The sequence below is a fragment of the Drosophila arizonae genome, chromosome X (genome assembly GCF_054131065.1).
Source record: "Drosophila arizonae isolate 15081-1271.41 chromosome X, UAZ_ARI_1.0, whole genome shotgun sequence".
In the NCBI taxonomy this organism is placed as follows: Eukaryota; Metazoa; Arthropoda; class Insecta; order Diptera; family Drosophilidae; genus Drosophila; species Drosophila arizonae.
The window spans coordinates 25044566-25071037 of NC_142927.1; the positions used below are offsets into that span (position 1 = coordinate 25044566).

The 26472-nt window shown below is 32.7% G+C and overlaps 1 protein-coding gene across 3 annotated transcripts in view; it reads right to left on the reverse strand.

The window, feature by feature from the left end:
- Positions 1–26472, reverse strand: part of Rala (Ras-like protein A) — a 31078-nt gene extending 4606 nt beyond the window's left edge. The window contains exons 1-5 of one of the 3 annotated variants that reach the window (XM_089475173.1): positions 26257–26472; positions 6710–7010; positions 6477–6637; positions 4476–4650; positions 1871–1994 (exon numbers count right to left, since the gene is read on the reverse strand). In XM_089475173.1, coding sequence (XP_089331299.1) covers positions 1878–1994; positions 4476–4650; positions 6477–6637; positions 6710–6862 — 606 coding nt within the window. In that variant the 5' untranslated portion in view covers positions 6863–7010; positions 26257–26472 and the 3' untranslated portion in view covers positions 1871–1877. Of the gene's footprint in view, positions 1–1870; positions 1995–4475; positions 4651–6476; positions 6638–6709; positions 7011–20673; positions 21982–26256 lie in introns of those variants that run through there. The other 2 variants (XM_089475174.1, XM_018016772.2) reach the window with 2 other exon arrangements.

Consider the following 26472-nt stretch of genomic DNA (forward strand, 5'->3'; position numbering starts at 1 on the left):
GTGTCTAAAACCGAAAGCAAAAAGTTTCATACACCATAAGACCAAATTGAAAGAAACTAGAATACCAAAATAAAAACCAAACTAAAACAAAATACAACAACAAAAAAAAGGAAGAAGAAGAAAACCAAAGTAAATAATAGTACTTAAGATCTATGCGGGAATGTTGGTTTGTCTTCAGAAATTAAATAAAAATATGCCTTTGCAAAAATGACATATTTACAATATTTTTGCCCAGACTGCAAAACAAAGAGCTAAATTTTTGCTTAATATTTCCAAATATGTAAATAAGAATGTTGCAGTCGGTCGTATCCGACTTTAGGGTACTCATTTACGGCTTAAGCGTTGACAGACTCACTGTCCGATTTTCCACGGACGGATAGACGGACAAAACAAAAAATATACTCATTTCACTTTTGTGAATGAGCACAAAAATAATATATTTTCAATTGAATTCAGCCTTTGCTGCTTCAGGATTTGTTCTATGCTCAATTTAGTTTGCAGTCTTGACTCTACTTCAATTATTAAATTCAGCTAAATTTACCAAAAATAATTTACATAACTTTAACATATTTATATGCATATATACATATATGTTAAGTTAGTGGCTGTGTGTACATGTGAACTGTTGAGCCTGCATAGTCGATGTTCTTTATAATTGAATTATAAATTGTATTATATATAAGTTGATCAGATTCCTTATGAGTCTAACATTTCTTAAACTCTTAATTGTGTAATATTTCAGTTGGAAAAATAAACTTTAATAATGCTAAACACAAAGTTTTACTGTTATAATAAAGTGAAACTTTTTTACAAGGCAAAATTGATGCCAAATGTAATTGGCTCCAGATTACGAGCAATATATCGATAAATTTGATATCAATAAATATTGTGAATTTTTTGAAGCTAAAAGAACCATATACAATTAATTCATGTTTATACAGTAAAATCTTATATTAAGTTACACTTTAAAAGCAATATATAGCGAAAAAAGATATCGATATACTTATTGTACAATTGCTCTTTGCAATAAAAACAAACTATATATGATTTTGATCACATTTGATTTTAGTTGACATTGGAAAAATAAAAACTCATTTCTGATCTCTAACAAGTTGAGTTTAGTATATAGTTAGAAGACAATATTTCGATAAATTTGATACCGATTTGAAGCTAAAAAGAAGAAAATATTCTATATAATTCATATCTTGTATAACGTTGAAATAACATGTTATTCCACTCAAATTCGATGGAAAGAAGATATCTTAAAAGACAAATAATATCGATAAATTTGATATCGACTAATGTAACTTTATAAATTCTCTTCTAAAACTAAAAAGAAGAAAACACCCTATATAATTAGTATTAATTTAAAAGTTTTTGAAGTTCGATGGGAAGAAGATATCTTTCTTTTGAAAAGTCCGATTTAGCTTAGTATACAATATAATATATGCAATATATTACCAACACAATATTGATTGTAAACATGCTAGACTCATTAGGTAGTTAGTTTAGTGAGTCGGTTAAGTTAGTAAATATTGTAGTCGACCGATATGTAGGGTCTTTCTACTTATTATTAGTGTTGTTTTGTTGTTAAAGTGGAAGTAAAATAAAAATTTAATTAATTAAATATAAATCTAAATGTAAATCATATAAAATAACTAAATATAATTATTGTTAGAACCAAAGTGGAGTTTTAGTGTTGCAAAAAGCCAAAAGCGAAAGAGGGCAAGCTACGGAAGTACTTAAGGAATATATAATATTAAGGTATTACGCAAAGTGTGTTTGTGTGTGTGTGTGTGAGATTTAAATAATTGCTTGTTTTGTTTAATTGAAATTATATATATATATTTAATTGTTGTTTCGTATGCACCTAATGCCTAAAGTAGGGTACACTTAAGTCTCCGCTTCTTGCATCTATCTTTAGCACGCCCGCTCGTGGCTTTCGAATCTTCGGTTTTTCGTGATCTTATTTCGCGCATCAAATCAAAAAATACCTGCAATTGTGATGGGAATAAAACATACATGTACGTATATATATATATATAATGATATAGATATATATCTGTTGAAAATGTAGATATATTAAGAGATTTTTGTTGTCATTTGCTTTTCTTAAGGATAGCGCTAAAAACATAAGTGTGTGTGGTTAGTGTTTGAGGAATTTGAATGGTTTATGTGTTTCTTGTGCCATGTTTAGACATTGAATTGCATTCTTTGTGAGACATTGTACATAGACGCGCTGGCAATACGAAAAATTAAAAACAATATCAAAATAATAATTAAATGAAAATATTTAAATATTTTGTCCAAGTCTTTACACAACATCCATAAGCCACAACGATAGCGATAACATTGTTGTAAAGCGTGCTATGATTTATAATCGATAACGATATTTTGAATACACTTCTTATATTAATTTCGATATCAAGTTTCGTTTAATCGTCAGTTTTCTGAAAATTGAAAAACTAAAATAGATGAGTTCTATTTAAGGTGTTTCCATATATTTCAAAAACGAAGATTTCTAAAAAAAAATTTGATAGATTACTGCAAAAATATATAATGTAAAATTTCGTTAGCAATATTTCCTCTAAATATTTCTTTCAAGCACTGCTAAGAATTACTTCTAACTCCTCTAAGTATTTCGTATAAGTATTGCTTTTAAGAGTTTCCTCCAACTACTTCCTTTAAGTATTAACTTTAAATATTTCTTCTAAGTATTTTTTCAACGTATTTCTTCGACGTATTTCCTCAAAGTATTTAATTTTAATTTCAGTCTATTTATTCGAATATCTAAACAAATGTGGTGTTACAGAATAATTAAAGAAGTATATCTAAATCACATAAATTTATGTGTATTTATATATATAAAGTAAATATGCCTTTTTATATTATCTGAATCTACTTGAAGGATTTTTTAAATATATACTCTAGGGTAAATATCAAGTCATGAATTTCTAACAAAAATTGATTTAAGAAATAGAAAAATTTTTTTAATTGAAAGCAAGTAAACCTTTTTTTTTTCATATTTTGGGTTGATCTGATTAAACGAAAGTTTGGAATTTTTACTCTATGTCAAAATTCTAAAAAATATTGTCATTAATAATAAAAATTGTATTATTATTTTTTAAATATATAGTAACTTAAATATATTTAAAAGATGATTGTTATTTATTTATTTATTTATTATTATTATTATTATTATTATTATTATTATTATTTTTTTTTTTGAATAGACAAACTAAAATACTAAAATTTTCGTAAATGATTAAATATTAAAATAATAAATTAAATTAATTATTTATTATTTATTTATTATTATTTATTTATTTATTTATTATTATTATTATTATTATTTTTTTTTTTTTTTGAATAGACAAACTAAAATACTAACATTTTCGTAAATGATTAAATATTAAAATAATAAATTAAATTAAATTAAATTTCCTAATTAAACATTATTTATTATTTCTAAGAAATTCTGTAATATCCCTAATTTAAATATATAATTTAAAAAACAACTAAGTGTTTTACCGCACCTATAAAGGCAGAGCCTTAGAGAATATTATTGAAAAATACTATTTAACAATAAATACATTTATAAAAAATATTTATTTATTTATTACTCTAATTGTCAGTCAGAATCAGAGCCATCCGACTGCAATGCCAATCCAATTACGCAAATCAGTTTATCAATCAGTTTATTTATCGCTTTGAATACACAAACAGTTCATGGCATAAACGCTCTGATTTAATACTAGCTTTCTTGATAACTATGTGTGTGTTTGTGCGTGTGTGTATGTGTGTGCGTATGCGTGTGTCGTACGGTAAAAGCCCAAAACAACAAGTGGCCATAAAATTGTTTGGCTAAAGATTTGCAATGTGCAAAACGCTTGAGATAAGCATACAAAAATGTGAATCGTAACCGAAGACGAGAAGAAAACTAATATGAGAGTGAGTAGTTGAAGTTGTTGTTGTTGTTGTTGTTGTTGCTGCAGCTGATTACAGTGTGTGGTAATCACAAAAACAAAAACACACATAAACTAAAAAGGAATAACAATTGGCATATGTATATATATGTATGTATATTCTTTATACATATATATGAGAAAACAAAAACAAACGAAATGAAAAAGAACGAATAAAATGTGTGCAATAAATTTTTGCATTTCGTTTTCTGTGGTTTCATTTTTCCGCTTTTTGATTGATTCATTCATGATTCATATATATTCATATTCATTTCCCACATTTCATTGGGTTTTCTTCTTTAAGCCAATTGTTGAAGAGCCTTCAAAAATGTTTCTGCAAATGTTGTTACATTAAATATTCATATTCATGTACATATATATATATACATATATGTATGTATATATGTACGTATAAAGATTTCATATTCATATTCCGATTCAGATCGCGACAGAGAGAAAGAGATAGCATTACAACTCAGAGAGTCATTTGCATGCTTTAACCGCACTTACCTTGTCCACATTCTCACGCGTCTTGGCCGAGGTCTCCACGTAGGGCACGGACCACTGCTGCGCCCTCACCTGGCACTCGTTGAGCGGCACCTTCCGTTTGTCATTTAGATCGCATTTGTTGCCCACCAGCAGGAACGGTATGCTCTCATCATTTTTCACCCGCAATATTTGTTCTCTGTGTGTGTGTGTGAATGGAATGGGATGGAATCGGTTCGTCAGTCAACAATATTTGCCAAAGTAACGGATAAAGTGCTTATCAAACGGTTCGCCTAGCCATGCCATGCCATGCCATGACTCACAGCCCACACACTCAACTTGTGGCCCAACTATCGCGCCTGCTGAGCCACACCCAGTCACACTTCATAATTGTCATATGTCAGTTAACAGGCGCCAGCACCCACGGGCTGTTTGTATTAACTTAAGTCTCGGGCTCTCTCACGCGCCGCCTCGGGCTCTCTGCTCGAAATGAGGTTAATGGGAGCATAAAAACATGGGCCTAGCCTAACAAGTGAGCAATAAGTTGATTAACAGCAAACTATCGAGCAAATAGAGTAGTTTGCTTATATAGGTCAATGGGAGGCGTTAAAGCATGGAGCATATTTTCTATTAAACTAAAAACCTAAAACATATGCTCACCTATCACTCCCTAAAGTTATAGAATGAGTCTAAGCATTTGAAGATTTATGAATATATATATATATTTATATATATATATATATATATATATATATATATATACACACATATACAAGAACTAAGATCAGTTTGACATGAACTTCCATAATTGAGAATCAGACGAGATTAAAAAATCGAATTGCTTACTTAAGGAACTATACCTTCACACATAATTATATATGCTATAGTTATTCTTGTTATAGGCTCAGTTCAATCAATTCATGAATGCATTTATAAGATGTATAAAGCTCCATTGTGCTTGGCATAATGCTAAAGTAAAAGAAATCGCAATAAGAGATTGTTTTGCCTCTTCTATTTACTTTCTATAAAAATAACTCAATTGCTTTAATCAGAGCAAAGTTTCGGTCTATAATAAATTTTCTCAGAGTTAAACAATCTAAAATCTCGTTAAACAATATAAGAATATTCTTTATATGCATTACAGTTTATCTATGAAAAGCTATGAAAGTTTGTATATGACAAGAAATTTCTCAAAGTTAGAAATTGATGTCGAGCTATCTAGTCTCTGATATATTTCAACTTGGTTAGGAATTAAAACCCTGAACTTATTGAAAATGTGAGATGTGTATAAAATTTCTATCGACGGCTCCCTTCTAACGTCATCCTCAATGAAATTGTCATCGCAATAGATATAAGCTATTGTATAATCAACAATTAATTCAGGATAAGTTGGTGTAGCTCGTTCGATCATTTTTAGAAAATGAGTATAGCAGATGGAGATCTACCACTAAAGTACATATGTACATAAATATACATACATATATGTATGTACATATATATGTACATAAATATACAGCCGAGTCTCGATAATTTGTACGCCGCTAGATCAAAAATTGCGGATAATTGAAAAAAAAATTCAATCCCCTTGAAAGAAATTTGCTCTCAATAATTTTCGATAATTTGATCCCTTCGTCATTTCGAATTATCGGAACTCTGCTGTATATTCCTGAGCAGGGCAAAGAGCTATATCGATCATGCTAATCTTGACTTGAAATCTTAAATCTTTGAGCTTTACTTTCCTTTTAACTCATCTCCTTTACTTATTATCGATAAGAATCGATAACTTGTGAGGCACTTTATTCTAATCAGAAGTTTTATCGGTCTGTACTTTACGTACATTTACTGCCTAGGAATTACTTTAGACTTTAAGATTATGAATTTCAGACATGGGGCCACTAATTAGAAAGTGTTGCTGAGAGAGCAGCACTTGGTTGGCTGCGACGCTGCTGTGAGACTTGTTTAGGCACACTTGTGGGCTGACACGCCCACTTGACATACACTCGGAGAGGCACCTCACTCACTCACCTGAATTCCTGGGTGGCCTGGAAGCTTTCGTCGTCTGTGATTGAGAAGACGCAGAGGAAACCTTCGCCGCTGCGAAAATAATTATCTCTGATCGCTGCATAGTCCTCCTGGCCGGCTGTATCTAGTATATCTATTTGTACTTCCTCTCCATCGAGCACAACCTGAACGAAGATGTATGTATGTATGTATGTATGCGTTTGTGACAACTGTTGGTCCCCGTCAATAGAGTTTACCTTTTTCCTATAGCTATCGGCCTTGGTGGGCTCGTAGTCCTCGACAAACTCATCGTACATGAACTGCAAGGTGAGGGCCGATTTACCAACACCGCCGCTGCCCACCATGATGACCTTGTGGAGCGCCGGGCCGGCCGTCGGTTTCTTGCTCATGGCGATGGAACGTGTTAGGGGTAGGGGGCGACTGCTGTCCGGGCGGGATTAAGATGCGCTGTACACCGACTCGTCTCTTTGCCAAACGCTCGCTCGCTCGCTCGCTCACTCACTCAGTCACGCTCCGGCGTTTGCTCTGTTTGTTTAGCTGCAAAACAGAGCGGGAGAAAGGGTTGAATGGTTTCGTTAGCTATTTTCGATTGGGCTTCCTGTTTTGGGACATGGCTAAAATAGCCGGCGACAGACAGTTGCCGTTGCCGTTGCCGTTGTCGTTGTCGTTGTCGTTGACTCTCAAGTCATTCAACCGTTCAACAATTGAACCATATACGGCCTGCACTATGTGCCAGGGGTATTGACTTGTTGTGCTGTCTCTCATAACTGTCGAAACATTTGTGCCTTATGTAAGCCAGCTAACACAGTGACACCTGCCTTTAACGGCTGCCGTTTGCACAGGCTTCCTGCATAGCTAACCATAATTATATGCCATTAATGGTTTTTGTTTCTTTACTTTCCAATTTTTGTATACAAAACTAGATTAAACTACTCTAAATAGGATTATTTAATGGCTTTCCGATACGACTGGGACAACTGGTTCGATTCATATTGGAGCTGCATTTTGTCGCGGATATGGATATGGATAAATGAATGAACAAGCGCATGAACTTTATACATACACACATATAAATATTTACACATATATTGTTATTTTTACCCATGCTCCAGGCTATGGCAAACCGATCTCAGTTTATTGCTGTTGTTTCTTGTTAATGCTGTTTTTTTTTGTTTCCTTTGGCTACTCTACGCAAATTGGCAAATGAAGCATTACAGCACAAACTAGTGGGCTATGATCAACTGCAAGATACCCTATGCCAGAGTAGCTTAGCAAACTTTGCTGCAAATTGTATTTTTAAATCTCAAATATGATTATAAAATTATATATTCAATAGCTATCTACAACTAGATCGAGTTCAGTTCACACATCATACCCGTTTGCCATTGGGTACAGGGTACAACAATACAACAACAAAACAATAACGGTTGAATGAACTTTTTACAAACACAGCGCGCAGCAGGCATGTGAATAGCATAATGCAGAGCTGGCCAAAACCGAACTCAAAGGCACAACAACAACAACAATAACAACAACAACAATTTGTTGCTGTTTCTGTTTGTGGCCGCCATTCGCAATTAGCCTCTTGTGACCGACGCGTTGCCGTCATCGATTGCAATAAATTAAGGCGTAAAATTGCGTATGGCTTGGCTGCAGCCGCATGGCAGAAACATAGCCGCAACAAAATTGACACACTCAAAGAAAAACACACACACACACACAGTTAGATGAACGCTCTGGCTGGCTGGCTGATTGACCAGCCACGTGGCCATTTGGCTAGCAGCCAATTCAGCAGTGGGCCGAGACAAGAGATCAAGTTTGTTATAAAAAGAACCGAGCCAAAGAGAGGAAGAGTGCGAAAAGGGGTAGACAGAGAGAGTGAGAGAGAGAGAGAGAGAGGTGGGAAGAGTGCCTAAGAGCCAAAGCGATATAATTACATCGCCACAGCTGATGAGCTGTTGTCATAGACTGATGAGATTTGCCACTGCCAGTGGGAATGTCTAGCCATAACGGTTCGCGTCTACAGTTACAAGAAAACCATGCATTAATTAATCAAAGCTTTACAAGCTATGCCCAAAATAAAGCTATTAAATTATATTGATTCTAGATAAATAAACAGTCGACAAATTGAACAAATTCTTAATTAAAATTTTGTATTGCTTGTCTTTTTAATCTCATAGAATCTCTCTTGATGGCCTAACACAATTTATACATTGTCTTTCATTTGGACATTGAATGCAATATATTTATCGAAAATGAACGATTAATTAGGGAATTACCTATTGAAATTATGCTTATGCATTTAGTTATCGATTGAAACTATTGAAACAGCTATCGATTAAAACTATTGAAATGAATATGGACTCAATTATCGATTAAAACTTTCCGATTGAATTCAACACAATTTATTTTACGATAAACATATTGATTAGAATTCATTCCAATACAAATTATCGTAAAGTGATAATTATCGATTCGATAGTAGGACTATATCTTACTTATTGATATATTTATACAATTGCGATGTCATTAGTTATCGATAAGAAGCATTATGTAATTTAAGTATCTATTGATAACTAGCAACGAAAAAAAAAACTATTGATAGTTATCGATTACAAATAAATTTAATGAGCTGTTGTCATAGACTGATGAGATCATCCATAACAAAACTATATGCAATTTGTACACCGATAATTAAAACTAACAAAATTTTATCTATTGGCAGTTGTTATCGATTTTAATTTTCGATTACGATGAAATATAATAGGACTCTTAGAAGAATAGTGTAACCTAAATTGCTAGTAAATATCGATATACCTTATATTAATATTAATATATATGTACAATTTAACACTAATTGGTTATCGATAAATTGAAATATTGGTCTATCGATACATGTAGATAATAATTGATTGCAATTTGTCTAACTATAGCCTGATAAAAGTTTGCTATTATTTGAGTTGTAGGTTTTTCAGATAAGAATTGATAAGAGTTTAAATTGATTGGATTAGTTGTAAGTTATATTTTATAAAACAATTTCGATGAAATCTCTCTATGAATTATTAATGAATCATTACATATAAGCGAAATAAGTCAATAATGATTTAATCGGCTTTTATTCTAGCTTTTATTCAACTAAATGAAGATAAGCAAATGGGCGTTGTCGACAGCTTCAAGTTCCCATGCTCAATATGAAATATTTAGAAGAATTAATCAGAAGCAAAATTGAAAAGAAAATATAAGAAACAAACAAACAAATAATTTATTATTTGTACTCTAACTAAACAAGTTTTTTTTTTTTAGAGAATTTCTTTTCAAATTGTAAAATTATTTGATTATGTCAGAGCCTAGCATTATGTATATAGTATATGCATTATGATCGTCTGTATAGGGTGATCAAAGCGGAAGAGCAACTAGAAATGTTTATGATGAAAATGATTTATGTGGCCATAAGGTATATATGTATGTAGATGTGTACAGACGTATGTATGTACGTATGTGCGTGCGTAATATTTGAATGAATGAAGGCTTTCAGCCAACATGAATCAGCTCAGATAACAGCTAACAACAAGTGACATTTGTTTTGACAAACACAAAAAAATATATGAGAAGCCCAAGCAGGGGCGTATTAGTATTAGTAACCGCAGCTGACCCACAAAATAAAGAACTGCAATGTGCGCCGCCCAACTGAACTTGAATCGCTTGTGGTCGCTGCTGTTGCCAAATAAGATGAGTTTCGGTTAGACGACGCCTGGGAATTGAAAACAAAAACGGCAAGAGCAGCAGCTGTCAAATAAACTAATGTGCGCAACAAGTACAACAAACAAACAAACAAACAAATGACAAGCAACAGCAACGAGCAACTCGATGAGTGCCACGCGGCGTATGAGTAATCGCCAGCAGCCAAACGAGCGCGTCAATCAATAGACCTGAAACTATACGAAAACAAAACAACAAAAACACGCTCACACACACACATAACAATGGAGCGCCAAAACAACAAAAGAAAATGAACACAAAAACTCCCACGCCCCGCTAAGCTGGCGGCTCTCTCAACTAAATTTCCAGTCACACCAGCATGAAACGAAAAGAAAAACGAGTCAAATTGCTGTAAGCGGGCGTGCCCAAATAGAGCATACCCTAAAGCCCATGCCGTGCCCTTTCGCATTAAGGAATGCATATCGATAATAATCGATTTCTTATATAAAGCAAATTTTAAGTTTGCAAACAAACAAACTACAAATATATCGACTTGGTTACATAATATGTATGTATATATACTAAATATTTATAGGTTCAGTCTCCTTCCGTCTTTCACATAGACTTTGGTAAAACCAGCATACCCAGCAGTGAATTCAGGGCCATATAGAATTTGGTTTGTTTGTTATTCATAGCAAAAGTTTGTAAAGAAGTTTTGCTAAGCCGATAAACAATAACCATTGCAATCGGGCGTTAACGACTGCAGAATACTCATTCAAGGCCCATACGCTGCCGTATCTATATATATTATATATATTTTTGTGCAAATCTTGTACACAATCCTAATAAAAATGCATTTTCCAATTTGCCACGAACGGATCGGGAAAATTTTGATACTTTACACGAATATGTTTTCCAAATTGAAAGTCTCTAGCTTCTATAGCATCGAAGGGATTTACATTCACAGGGACAGACGGACATTGCCCACAACCAATATGCTCATTTTACTTTCGTGAAGAAGGCAAGGAATCAAGATAGCTGCTTGTGGGTAATGAAGAAAGTTGTTTAAATTAGTTTGTTTATTTTTCCCTCAACATAAACCAACTAAAATGAAGCAAGACCCCAATCAGATCAAACAATAACGGATGATTTTATTCCTTTTTAATTAGTCTATTTAAAAAAACGTATACCACAAAATATTGAAAGGTATACAAGGAGTATAGACTCAAGCTATAGTCACATATGACCATTAGACAAGTGATACATATCAGTTCCTTTGCATCAAAAAGTCTCTACTGGAGGCAGCAGACTCCACGCTGCAAACTACACAGAGAAACTAGATTGAGCAAATAATTTAGTAGGGTTTAAGAAGAATGGCTTCAGTGGAGAAGGAAACATCCTAGGGGTGTTTCCCATAGGAATTCTCAAAATTTCCCACTATTTATTAAAATTGTGGTTGTCAGCTTGTTATTCATTTCAAATAAGTTGAAAATAAGGCAAGACTGATAAGATTGCCGAAAAAATGAATCGGAAAAAAGCAATTAACCAAAGTAAACAGATATTTTCTATACATTTATTTGTATATAATCTGAAACTTATAATTATATACATATACATACATACAGTGAGTAACATTAATATTAAGTTTTTTACTTTTCAACTTTTTTCCGATTTATGTACAATCTTTGTTAGTTATGTTAAATATAATATTCATCTACAATTTAGCATTTACACTTTTTTGATTTCAATTAATTATATATGTTTTATAGGCGTTTGAAGTTGATAAATGAAAAACCGATTATTAATGTAATGTATATATAAAATCAATCGAAGCAGTAGGTCTTAATAGTCTTCAAATTATTCAACTTGTTAGAGACTCTGTCAGCAAACTAATTTTCATTCATTTCGATTCAAGGATAAACAAAGTGAAATCAAACGATTATTGAATATATACACATATCTAGATTTATATACATATGTCTAATAGTGAACAAATTGTATATAGTGTGTATGTGTGTGTTTAACAATCGAATGCGATAATGTTTATATAGAGACGATAAGACTAATTTGTAATTGCCCAATAGGTAGGCATCTTATAAATATATAGCCAATATATATCTCTCTCCTCACTGTATATATATCTCTACATATACCATTGCTATATACATATGTTGCTATTGTATTTGATGCTGTTGACAAGCGCTGCACATGTACATGAAACCGCAATAACAAATTAACAACTTGGTCTTTTTATTGCAATATTACTCATACGCAACGTAAACGCTAGCAAAAATGAACTGAACATTTGCCAGTTAACATGCGGCGTTGCAAACCCATTGATTCATCACACACTGGCATGCTAGCACACATATACTATATATATATATATATATATATGTGTGTTTGTATATATCATTAATGAAATTACGCGTTAATGCAATCAATTTCTGATTAGCTTTCTTGGGCATGTCTTTTTTTTTTTCGTTTTTTTCTTTCGCTTGAGAATTTGATAGATAGTGATATTATGAATTATAATATAATATAGGTATATACATGTTGAAATATATACGTATGCTCTGATTACATACATTGTGTAGAACATTTCACACTCAGAATCGGTGTACATATATAAATACAGTGCGCGTCATTAGGATAGGATTGCCCTTATGAAAAGTGCTTTTCAGCTCTTACAAAACTTATTTTAAAGTTTGATATTCAGCTTGTCATTTGACCTTTGAAAAAAAACCGTTATCTTGAAAGAAGTACTGCGCATCTCTGTGTGGATTGTCTATTTGTCTTACTCTTCAAGAATATAAATAATTCTTTTCTTATGTCTATCAGCTTTTATAGCGATTTTTTATCAAGGTAGTAAGAAATCAAAATTAAATTAAAATCTTTCACAGATATGTATATATATATATATATATATCGTCCTCTCGAAGAGGAATAATTTTATATAATAATTAAAAATGTGCTTAATTATTTTCATTTGAGTACGCTCTAAAAAAAAAAAAAAAAAAAAAAAAAAAAAAAAAAAAAAAAAAAAAAAAAAAAAAAAAACTATATAAATCAAAAAAAATATATTCCCTTGAAAAAATTTGTTCTCGATAATTCTCGCCTTGCCATGTCGAGTTATCGGAACTCGACTGTACTCGTAACTTTTAGAAAATACACATACATATATGCAGATATGATATTATCTCGTTCTACAAGTATGATGGATATAGTCTAATCTGCAGAGTTCAGAGGATCTTCCAAACGAGCAGTCTCGGGTTAAGTTTTCCTATTTGTTTTATAGATTACTACAACTAATTTATATTTATTTGGAGTTTATTTTCGGTGGCTATTTGAGTTTAATGTTGCACCCAATTAATTTATATATGTATACATATATATATATTTCTGGTAAACGGCCTTCCCAGTTGCCCTACTTTCACTTATAATAAAAAGAGTGCGTAGAGTTAGTAAACAAGTTAGACAAACTTGAAGTGCATTAAAATCTCAGTGTTGTTTTGTTTCGTTTTTTTTTTTTTTTTTCCTTTTTTAATATTGTTTATATCATAAATTAAGTAGACTTTTGAGCACAGCATAGCAATTCGCTAAGCTTTCACATATGCGACTAGAATTCTCTGTGACTCATCAAATTAAAAAGTTACAAAAAGAAAAACGTAAAAATGAAAAATGATTTAGCTACCTCACTGAAAGAACTCGGAGTTACTTGAATTGGGTAGTCTAAATTTTAATTTTACTAAAAGCAAAACTTTTCACGCATTTTTGGCAGTTTTACTTTTTGCAAATTGTAATTCGCATAATTGAAGCTGGCAAAAACAAAAAATATATAGGTTTAGGAACACGCTTACTAGTATTATCTAGAGACAGATCCAAATACTATAAAACATATTCAAACAAGTTTTTGATTTAAAAAATAGCTCTCCATAATGAGTTCAATACAATTGAAATTGAAATATTTACAAAATGGAGTATGTATTTAATTTAGTATTTATTTAATTAGATAAGCGCTTTTAATTTAATTCTACTATAATAAAATCATTTGACGACTGATTTCTTTTGTGTTTAAAAAGTTTAGCAAATGCTCAATTTACTCGATTTACATCTATTGGATTTCGATTTGACTCATGTCCCTGGCTAATTTTTGACAGATGTTTTGCTTGGACGTATTTTAGCTCGTCTACGATTTGTGCCAATTCAAAAAAAAAAAAAAAAAAAAAAAAAAAAAAAAAAAAAAGAGAGATATAGAACAAAGAATTTGTATCGACTTCTTGGCCAAAAACAACATGCTAATGATGCACCGGCCATATGGCAAAGACTTGGAGACTTCCTGAGGTTTTTTCAGGACGCTGAAGGGATGACGGAGCTTGGGGAGATAAAAACGGCACCGAAAGAGCAGCTGAACAACATTATAAAAATTGTGAAATATTTATGAATAAATAATTAATTTGTAAGCAAATAAAAAATTCTACAAAGAATTTATAATCTCCAAATTATTTTTAATCTTTTCATTACTATAGCTTTTGGCAAAAACAAAAATAATACTATGCCTACTAAAGCTAGAACTAGAACAAGAAAAAAAATAAAATCAAAGAGATTAACCAACAAAAAACATTAACAAAGAAATTTTAATAAAAACAAATTGAAACCACGCAACAATTTTTTTTTCTGGGCCAAATTTTTTCAGAGAGAGAAAACAAAAATGCCAAATTAACAAAAACAAAGAAAGAGAAAAATTGAAATTGAAATTGAAAAAGAGAAGGCAAAAGCATAACATAACAAAAGATATATACAAACGTTGGGCAGTGTTTTTTTTTTTTTTTTTTTTTTTTTTAACAAAAGGAAAACATTTTCCCAACGTTCTCACTTTTGCATGGCCCCAAGCAGCAGCAGCAGCAGAAAAGAGAACCGAACCGAGCAGAACTCTATTTTTGCCATTTGTTTTGTTTGCGGAAATTAAGTTTTACCGTACGCAGGAAAAACAGTTTCAGATGCGATGACGTCATTGCGACTCGCTGACAGACAGACAGCTAAACAACCCAGCCCCAAATAACAAACAATCCAAACTAATTCCCAATTGAATCTCAATAGATGCGGCTAGACTTAATTGATAGACGAATTTTCGGGCTATATACACTTACATATGTGCATATATGTATGTATATATATAGGCATAAATAATGAATATAATTCTTTGGCTTGAATTAGTCAATAAAATATAGTTGCAGCAGCAAGTTCAATCGATTGAAACAGCCCAACAGAAATACAATATTGAAATATATATTGTACATAGTATCAGTCTCTATTGACGCCCGTTTGGGGCGTGGTAAATCCGACACAGCTGTCTCTTCTACTCTTTTAAAGCTAGAAACTCCAATTTTAACGACTAAATTACTGTTTTCATCCTCTATTGATTTGCGTACAAATAATAATTTATACCATTTGTGGGCGTGGCATATCGAAAAATTGATCTTGCAGCGTTTATATTTATATATTTTGTTTATTATTTATATATGTATATATTCTACTTATTTTATTAATTTATTTTGCATTTTTTAGTTTTTATTTTAGGTTCTCTTAAATTATTGCTTACTATTTTATTTATTTTTTTTTTTTTTCTTATTAATATATTTTGTGTAATTTATTTAATTATATAATTTTTATTTTTATTTTATTTAAATTATTATAGATTAAAATTTTTTGTATATAATTTTTCTTTCTTTTTTGCATATATTCATTTATGTATGCATTTCCCTTAATAAGTATAACATCAATTTAAGAACTGATGAAGAGTGTATTAAGATTTCGTCATGTTTTGCTTTTGGGCAATCATACACAATGTGTCTAACTTTGTTTGTGTGTTTGTGTGTATGTGCACACGACTTGTGTTTGCCATAATATTGGAAACGAGTAGCCAAATATCGACCAGACGGAATAATATTTATTTGCTAGAAATTGATTTTAAACAGACTCTGGTGCCTAAGCAAGCCGGCCAATCTGAGTTCTAGCTTTTAATCTAGCTGTTTTCTCTTTCTTTTATTTATTATTATTATTGTTATTTTTTTTTTTTTTTTTTTTGCGTTTTTGGGGGCAGCAATTAAATAATATGTATAAACATATGCTATATATACAGACTGTATCGACTATTTATATAGTCAATTCTGCTTTGGTTTCTATTTGATCGTCCGATTAATTATTCCTCGTAATTTTGAATGTTAACTTGCTTTGTGTTATATATATATGTATATAAGTATATACTGTTGCTGCTGCTGATTGTTCTGCTTCTTTGTTTTCTTAAACATTTTCTTTTGGTGGTTGCATCAGTGACGTCATCAACAGCTGCGACTCGCTGAAGCGTTAAGTGACGGACGGGCGAGGGTGGAGTCAGCTCATGAAAGGTGCTCAGAGCATGCGAACTCACCCTTCCCTTCCCAAGGCGCAATTGAAGACTAAGTTGACGCGCACACAGACACAAACACACACACACACACACACTCACACACATACATATGTATACATATATTGTATGCATGTGCCTGCGTCATGTGCGTATATGCTGATGCCGCAAAGTGCAGTCAACTCGCAGACACCAAACACGTATTTCTTAGCTAAGTTTAGAGGGTCTGGTCTGGCCTCAGTTTTGCTTTGGCGGGTGTTTTGCGTGCGCTCTCTTTGGCCTGGTTCTGATAATCAGCTAACAGTTACATACAGTTTCTGTAGACCAGACCGCCTCTAGCCACGCTTTTTGCGTTGCGTGCGTGTTTTATATGAGTTTTGCTTTGGCTCTCTTTTGCCATATTTCTATATTCCCGACGCTTTTTTGGGCCGCCATTCGGTTGGCATTTGCTTTTTGCTCGTTTTTAGTCAACGGTTAATGTTAAGCTAATGTTCTTATGGTTATGATACCCTGTACCCAGCAGACAAAGGTCATAGGCTACTTTGTAGAAGTATGTGTGTGGCAGGTAGTACCCGGTGGATTCTAAAAGAGTTGATCTACTCAACAGAACACAATATGTTGTTTTGTTTTTGTAAATAATACTTTGTCTGATAAAGATCTGCGATCAACAATTGTCAATACACGATATACTATACACCATTTAAGATATATGATCTACGATCTTAGGTCTCCAATCTACGACTTCTGATCAAATATCAATAATCTACGAAATACGATGTATGGTATGTAATATATGTTTTAAAATCTTCAATCTACCATGTAGCTTATACAATTGATTTTAAGATCCAAGATCTATAACTATCGTTCTGTAGTACCACATACATACATTGTAAATCTTCAACATTCAATTTAATATGTTTGATCCGTGATGAACACTATTTACTAATTTATGAAAATAAGCGTTCATCTGTATTAATTAAAAAATATATATAATTTTCCTTATGTACAGGCATTCAATACATTTTCGATTTCGATATATATCGATTGTACAAGAGAATCTTGCTTAAAGCTTTAGAAAGCAAACAAAAATGTATTTATTTTTAACAGAAATATGTTAAATATTTCATGTATTTGAGATTAAGATATCACGACATTTATGGGCAGATAGAAAGAAAAACTACTTTTAAAAGCCTAGAAACTCTACCTATAAAGTCCTAAGATTACATACTATGATACATAGTCTCTCAATTTGGAATATGGAATTCTCATTGAAAATCTCTACTTTAACAGGGTAACAGGGTATTTACCTATTCGAGCATTCCCCAATTTTAAAGCACTTAATTGTTTGTTTGTTAGTTGCGTTTTAAGCTAACTGTTAAATTAATGGGTTTTTATACATTTAGACGGTTATGTTTAGAGTATTTGATTGCTACCTGTATTGTTGTTGTTCTTGTTATTTGAGTTATTTTTGTTGCACTGTACTGTTGTTGTTGTTGTTGTTGTTGTTGTTGTTGCTACAGCTTGTGGTTTGCTTGACTGTTGAGTACAACCTTGACGCAATTCTGTGGTTACTTAGCTACAGTTTACGTCGTAATTCTGTACGGCTTTGGTGAAATCCAAATCGGAGCACGTGTCAATTCATTTTGTTTGATTGAAATATTGATTCATTTAAGCATACGACGACTTAGCACTTAGATTATATAACAAAGGTTATACTGTAATTTTGGATACTCTTTGTTCAATAGAGAAAAAAATATTATAATATATTATTTCAATTATTATTATTTATTACTTATTTTTATTATTAGTATTATTTATTATTTATTTTTCTTTATGATTATATTACTTAATAATTAAAAACTTGGAAAAATAATTATATACATAGATTATATTATTATATAATTTTTTTTTTTTAGTTTTAATTTTAGTTGATTTATTTATTTATTTTATTTATTTATTTATTTATTTTTTTTTTTTTATTTATTTATTTATTCTTTTCAGTTATTTTTTTAATAAAGTGTTATATTTCATTTTGTTTTAATTTAATTTTTTATTAGTTAAATTTAATTTAATAATTATATTTTAAATAAATTTCTATTAAATAGTTTTGCTTTGTATTTAAAATAAAAATTGAATGAAATATGACTTATTACTTTGCCGAATATCAGCATTTTTGGGTTATCTAGTAAAAAGATCAATATCAATATTAAGGATTAAATTGTAAATGTCGGTACTTCTTCAGCATCAGGATTTAATCCTGTTCACTTGCAACTTGAGTCTTGAAACTTAATGCTACACTAATCGGGCACTCCCGACTGCAGCACTGTTAATTATTATTGTTTTGATCTTCTACACTTTTGGCTTCATATTACGAATAAATGTACCGCGCATCGTCTAGTTCGTCACTCACAACTGGAGTTGCGTTTTTTATTGACAATTGACTTTCGAGATCTCCGTTCGGAGTTGCTCAGCCTCGTTGTTGGCACTTTGCAGCTGCGTTTTAATTTGCTGCGCCATTTGCAACGTTTAAGAAGAAGAAGAAGAACAACGACAATAATAATCTCAACAAAGAGTGCGAGGACAGAGATTTTATTTGACTTCCGCCAAGATTAAGTTCAATAAACCACCAAGAAGTGCAGATGCCACTGCGAGTAGGTGGCAGAGTGGCAGAAGACGCAGCATCAATAAAGTAGTCACATATATATGCACATACAAATATGTGTGTGTATAGACGTATGTATGTGTGTCTATATGCACTTATCTTGGCAAAACTCTGCTACATACGTATGCACATATATACACACACACGTATAACTAGATTTTGTGTTGTTGCTGTTGTCTTTTTATGCATCTTTCGAATTCCTAAAAGTAATCCCAAGTTTATTAACATACCTCGAGCAGCATAATCCATAGAAACCGGTCGAAACAGGGGCAACAAATTAAGAGTCTTAGTTGTTTTGAAGATACCCTGTGCGAACTAATAACAGAAGCTTTGCTTTGGAATTCACCAGATAGCAATTTTGTGTTTAAGATAGAGATAGATAATAATAATTTTTTTAAAATTATTATAATTTCTATTTATTTTTTATTTTAATTTTACTTAATCCGTTACCATTACTTTATTTATTTTTAGATTGTTAAATTTCTTGAGATTCTAGTTATTCATTTTTTTTTTCTTATTATTATTATTATATATATATATATATATATTTTTTTTTTTTCTACGCCAATGTTTAGAAAACCAGTAAATAATAATTTTTTATAAATTTGTTTATATGTATTTTTTCATTAAATTTTTAAATTTTAAATTCTAATTTTTGTATGCATTATTTATTAATTTTTTCTTGCTATTTAAAACAAGTTTCTATTTTATTTATTTATACACATTTTTTCGTTATTTTTATATATTTATTTTCTTAATATGCATTTTATTTTTTTAAGTAAAAAAAAAATTTTAATAAAAAACTAAATTTTCAATCGGTTCATACTGAAGGAACTCATTGGCCATTCCACTTCATATTATATTGCATGAGCTGCGCAGTTTATAACGATCTCGTAGATATATCTCCAACTATCCCAAGCTTTATCTGCTATGCGAAAAAAAGACCTAGACGAGCGTACAAGAAAAAAAATCTTGTTTGTCACATTTTTTCACACAGATTGCTGCCCCGTTTCAGGTTGTCGTCAAGCTGTTCTTCTCTTGCGTTGCTAGTTGCTGTCTCTTTTCCGCTGCACTGTGTGAATCTACCACAATTTGTAGATGCGGCGAATTGCATCTATTAGTCAAATGCCGCACAGCTGGGTCTTGCCATGGACAAGAGAATGAGAATGCGTCTGTCAACCGACAAGAGGCGGAGGCACGACACGCCCACCTGCTGATTGTGAATGTGAATATTCACTTTTCATAATTAATGTAATTATTTGTATGTATATAATTATGAGGCACGACTAGGGACATGAGATTAGTATATACTCTCGTACATGTATAGACTTTAATTTAATATTAACAGCAACGCTTGACAAAGATAATAAATACTATTAGATTGTAATTACTTTTTTGTTATGATTCAAAATGCAGATATTATAAATACATACATGTATTTTATCTAACGCTTTTGAGCCACATTTGACACTAAAAACTAACACAACGACGAGCAAAAAGTTGAGAGCGCGTCTTCTTGTTGTTTGCCGTCTTTCTTGTAGGCTTTCGTTTTGTTAACTGTTAACTGTTAAGTTTTTGCTGCTGTTCACTCAGTTGTGAAAAAAAGAAGACAAAAACAAAATAAATGAGAGAAAAAGCAAAGCAACAACAACAACAGCAACAAGCTGAACGCAACGGTTGATTTTAAGCGTGTGGTGTGTTTGGCCGCGTGACTCACGACAATGGTTTGCAGCCAATTCGCCGCCAGCTGCGCAGTCGCGTGCTATGATGCGCAGCGACAACAGTGGCTCTGGCGCTGGCGTCGGCGTCGGCGTCGGCGTCAACTCCAGCTACAGTTCCAGCGCTTTCAATGTCAAATGGGAGCGATAACAACTACAACAACAATTATGAGCAGCAAAACAATGTGAATTATGTTAAACAGCTTTTGAAAGCTTTTAAGCTTAAATTCACAATTAGCTAGTGCTCTCGCCGTTGTTGTTGTTGTTTTTGTTGTAGCTTGTAGCTAGAGCTAAATCACAGTCGCTGTTTGGCTCATCATTTTTTTGCTTTTGCATCATTGTCGCTATTTATAGCTGCGCACTGTCAGCCAAAGCTCTAGACGGCGAATATGGCTCTCGATGTAGCCCAACTTTCTACGCACATGTTTGGCCAAGTTCAAGGCAAAGCGGCGAACGGTACGAAGCTGCGTTTTGTTACTGAGGGGACAAACAAGTTGAATTCGCTCCAAAAGATAACGCGAATTTCACACTACACGCACACAATCAAGGCGTGGGAAGTGTTGCCAGAGTAACCAAGCTAACTAAAAGGGGGAAACTGTAATTAAAAGCAAGGCAACAACAGCAGCAACAGCAGCTGAGAGCGTAGCACAATAAAAACTAATGTGCAACGAATAGTTAAGATCTCCAAAGAGATATGCAAGCTCATGTATATGGAAATATGTGTAAATGTGTGTGTATGTGAACATGTGTATGTACAAACTTTCTTGCCACCATGTTCGGCGCATTTGAAATGGATTTGAAAATCAAGAAACTGAAGCGCTATTTTGATAAACTGTTACAGATCTCTTAAGAAGAAGATGAAGAATGAAGATAAGAGTGTGAGCGTAAGGGAAGGAGAGAGAGAGAAGAAGAGATGGAAATGGATAGAAAGACAAAGAGGAACAAAGAGATAAAGGTAGAAATAGATATACATAGGATCGAGAGAATTAGATATAGAGATAAAGACTGAGACAGATTTCGAATGATCTCGAGACTGATTAACATGAATATTAAGAGATATATACATACAGATCACGAGAGACATATAGAATTTCATCTACAGATAAGGATAAGGATAAGGGAGAGAGAAAAAGAAGCATTAAAGAAAACCAAACTCTTCTCTTTTATACCTTTCTATCTATCTAAGGCAAAGAATAAAGTCGCAAAATTAGCAAATGGATCATAACATCACGTTGATAGACGACCTCGCATATGATGCAGTCTGCTTTATCTCTATGTGGATTTATTTTATATATATTCAACACAGAGTCGACACATATCTAAGCTCATTAAGAGATAGAGCTGTTCTTGTCCGACGATTATATAACAAACGATCTAGAATATTAAACTCATTTGGATTGCTTGTTTTTTGCTCATTATTATAAAGATATGCGCAAGTTTTTCTCATATTTTTTAGGAGCTTCTAGGCTATTTCCCAAAGTAATTTTTTAGGTACAAAATCACAGATGTTTCTCTTTTTGTCCAACTAATCATAAGTTAGTCAACAAGTAGACCTATAGTCTAGCTTTACCGTTTTAGGAAGTCGACAAAGTTTACGGTAAAGATGGTTTTTTTTTACTTTGTATCTGAAGTTTCTTTTTAGTTTAATGGGCTCGACTCGATTCGTAGGGCCACGTTAGAAATTGGCACAAATCGCCGCTTGATGGCTATAAATTAGGCTAGTGCTGGTAAATGAGAGAGGTTATAAAACGCAGAAGAAGAAGAAGAAGACGCCGAGACAACTTTGGAGTCATTTGACAAAACAAAGAACCAGAACGAAGCGACAATAAAGATTAAGATATAGTGTAGCTTACTTAGAATGAAAACAAGCAAACATAAAGACGAAGAAAATCAGAGTTAGGAGAATTGTGTCATGCATCGTTATTATAATTATCATTATTGTTGATTTCAGCATTTACATTCATTCACACGATTGTGCGCCACTCACAATAGATGCGAAAAAGAGCAACAACAAAAACAAGTTCTTCAATTGTTGTAGTTAGCATCGAGTTTAGAAACTCGACAAGAAAAAAAAAAAAAAGAAAAAAATGACAAAAATTAAGCAAAAGGAAAAAACGAGTGCAAAAAATTAGCACTTATCACATGACGCCACATCAGGAATTTGCAGCAAGGTGAGCAGCACGAATCAAAGATATGAATTTTATCGAAAAACGAAAGCAATAAAACGAAACTCTTTTTAGTTTTCCCTAATGCATACGAGATTTACTTCAAAACAATTCCATGAAGCAATCAATTAGTTAAGATTTAGAGAGCAAGAAGCCAACGAATCTGAAATATTCTCTTGGATGTATTCCCTATGTGTGCTTAAATTATGTATAAACATCAAATGATTGTTTCTCTATGCGAAGATATGTGATATATGACCATATAAAATATGTATATCATGCTATATATTTGCTATATGATAAACAAATCTGATGTTAGTTATACAGACCTCGTATCTATACAAACTTGATGACTCTTAAAGTCAAGAAGAGTTGGAAAAACTAGAATGTCTATATATGAGTTCTGCTCCAAAAGTATTGTGAATGTTGAGTTTCAATTTCGATTTGAGTCAACTCCCCCAGTTACGATCACTTTAGTTAATTTTTGGCAGCTGTTTTGCTTCGCCATGTTTTGACTAATCATCGATTTGCGCCTACATATATCAAAATATCAAATACTTAGTCAAAAATCACAGACTAATGATGCTGCACAATCATTAATCCCAAAATTCATCACTTAAAAGTTTTTCAAATGGCTAAAATTGAAGAGGAATATGAAGATGCACTACTAAGCTACGATTTAGTCGTTCAATAATCATAAAATATCATTTAAACCATTTTCATTTTTAGAGGAATTCATTATTTGCAATACTAATATTACTTATTTGTCTTATGCAGTCCATAATTGTATATCCAGAAACATAGTAATGCTGGCAATTATTGAATTAGGTTCAATAACTATTAAATGTTCCTAAACAATGCGCGTTTATTGTTTACTAACGCCGCCACAGAATAAATATAGTAAGACTAATTTACTAGAAATATGATACACATATTAGCAATATATACTAAGGTATATTGATATGACCACCTAAGCGACATGCGACTCATGTTACTCATGTTGCCTCACACCGCTAATTATTTCCCTTGCATTGAGCAACGAAATTGTTCCACAAATAATACCCTCAATTAGATCCATGAATCGTACTGTGACATTTTTAAGATAAGGCGACGAAAGTCATATTTTTCGTAACAAAATGCAATGAGTGTACTTGAACTTGTTTTCAACGTTTTTCCTCTCGGGGTTGTTTTCAAAGGCAAAGGAAGTAAATAGTTTTGTCTATTGATAAGAACTGATAGGAATGCTTAATGGATTAACTTTTTTTGTACTATGTAGTTTATACAAGTGATAAGTTTGTTTTTTAATTCGCATTTGAAATGTATGACAAAGATATAAATTTATGCAATTTCTGATTGATGAGGTGTTAATAGAAAATTACTAATTTGGCTTAAATTTCTTATCAAATGAAATGGAATAGACAAATAGTAATATTTTTCTAAGAAAGAAACAGTATCTTATTGCTTTTTTCACATTTTACAGATTCTTTCAAATAAAAGTTTTTCTTTTCCACGTAAGTACTTGACGGAAGTTTAAAAAAAAATTCTAATTCCACATAAAATATTTTGAATCGTGTACAAACCAGAGTGAATCAAATTTAGTGATTCCGCGCTAAGCTGAGATTACAAATGTCAAAAAATACCAAATTGAATTGAAGTCACGTTTTTGCAAAAAGAATCATAAATAATGTGGGAGGAGGAGGTGACAAATACACTCACACACACACATGCGCAATTATACGCATACGCATACATAAATAGCGAATGCTCACATACGATCTGCAATTTGCTGCTGATTGATAGAGCAGAACAGAAGAAATAACGCAGCACGTTGTGTCGTGGGGAGAGAGCTGCAAGAGTTGCAATAAGCTGCGCTCGAAATACCAAGAGCTTAATGGAGAGTAAGTGGGTGGACCGCGTGTGAGCACGAGAGAGATAGACACAAAGAGTCTGTGTGTGTGTGTGTGTAAATTGCTCACGAAGCTAAAGTATGAATGTAATGTGAATGTGGAATGCGCGTTGGGAGAGAATGAGTCAACTTCAGCTAGACACAGAGAACACCAAAAACGCACATTAATGCGGGTGATAGACAGGGAGGACTTCAACAGGCCAATGGGTGGACTGCGCTGCTGCATTAAAAGAGAGCGCAATGTGGGACTGTGTGTGTGTATGTGCGAGAGAGAGTGTGTGTATGTGTGTGTGTGTGTGTGTATGTGCATGGAATAAGGTCAAGCGGGGTGCGGCAAAATATTTCCGCTGATAGCATTGATAAAAAGCCCGCAACAATGTTTGAATGGCAAACGCACTAGATGGCAGAGCGCAGAGGCGTTGCCAGTGACAGTGACAACAACAACAACAACAACAACAGGAGAACAACAATGCACAAAGAATGGCAAGCAAGTAGCACAACAAAAATTTAAATAATAAAGAAATCTCAGTAGAAATTTCACTTTTGCTATGCGACGAACGGCACCCGTTATACAGCAGCAGAAGCAACAGCAGCAACAGCGGCACATAAAGACATGAATACTTTGAGTTTTGGTTTTTTTTTTGCCTTTACTTTGCGCACACACATACACACATACTACTGGCAGCTAGGCCGCACTTTCTTTGACGCTGACGCCGCTGCTTGTGCTTCAACTACTGCGGATATCGTTCGTTCGCCTTTTGGCGGCTTTTACAAAATTTGTTTATTTCAGCTGCTAGACAGCAACAATGTGCAGGACGTAGCATCCAATTAATCAATTACTACATCAATCACACTCGCACACAAACAGCAGCACACACACACATGCACTCATACGCGCACGCACATTAAGCGCACCAAATCGAGCGCAAAATTTGTGCCGTTTTATATTTTTGGGCATTTTTTTTCTTCATGATGACGCGTTCGCCAAAACACAACAAAAAAAAAATAAATAAAATAAAAAACCATCTAAAACAATAGAATGAGACAAAGGGCAATCGGACGCGCAATTTTAGCATGAAACTCACATTTTGCACATTAATATGCAAATATCACAACAACAAAAATTCAACACCAGCAGCTAGATACACAATAACAACAACCCAAATGAAATAAAAAAAAAATACAAAAAACTCTTATATGTGTATAAACAATTCAATGAAAACATACAAATTCGTAATCACTTGGTTGCCGCTTCTTGTTGTTTGTGCTCGTTTTTTGCAGCTAACATACATATATACATATATATAGGTTGACTGCAGCGCGTCTTTTACTATAAATTAGTTTTTAATTTATGTCGGAACGCCTCGAAATTGATATATAGGTAACTCCGATGCGCACAAAAACCGAAAATGAACTGAATCGGATTTAGGGATGAGCGATATC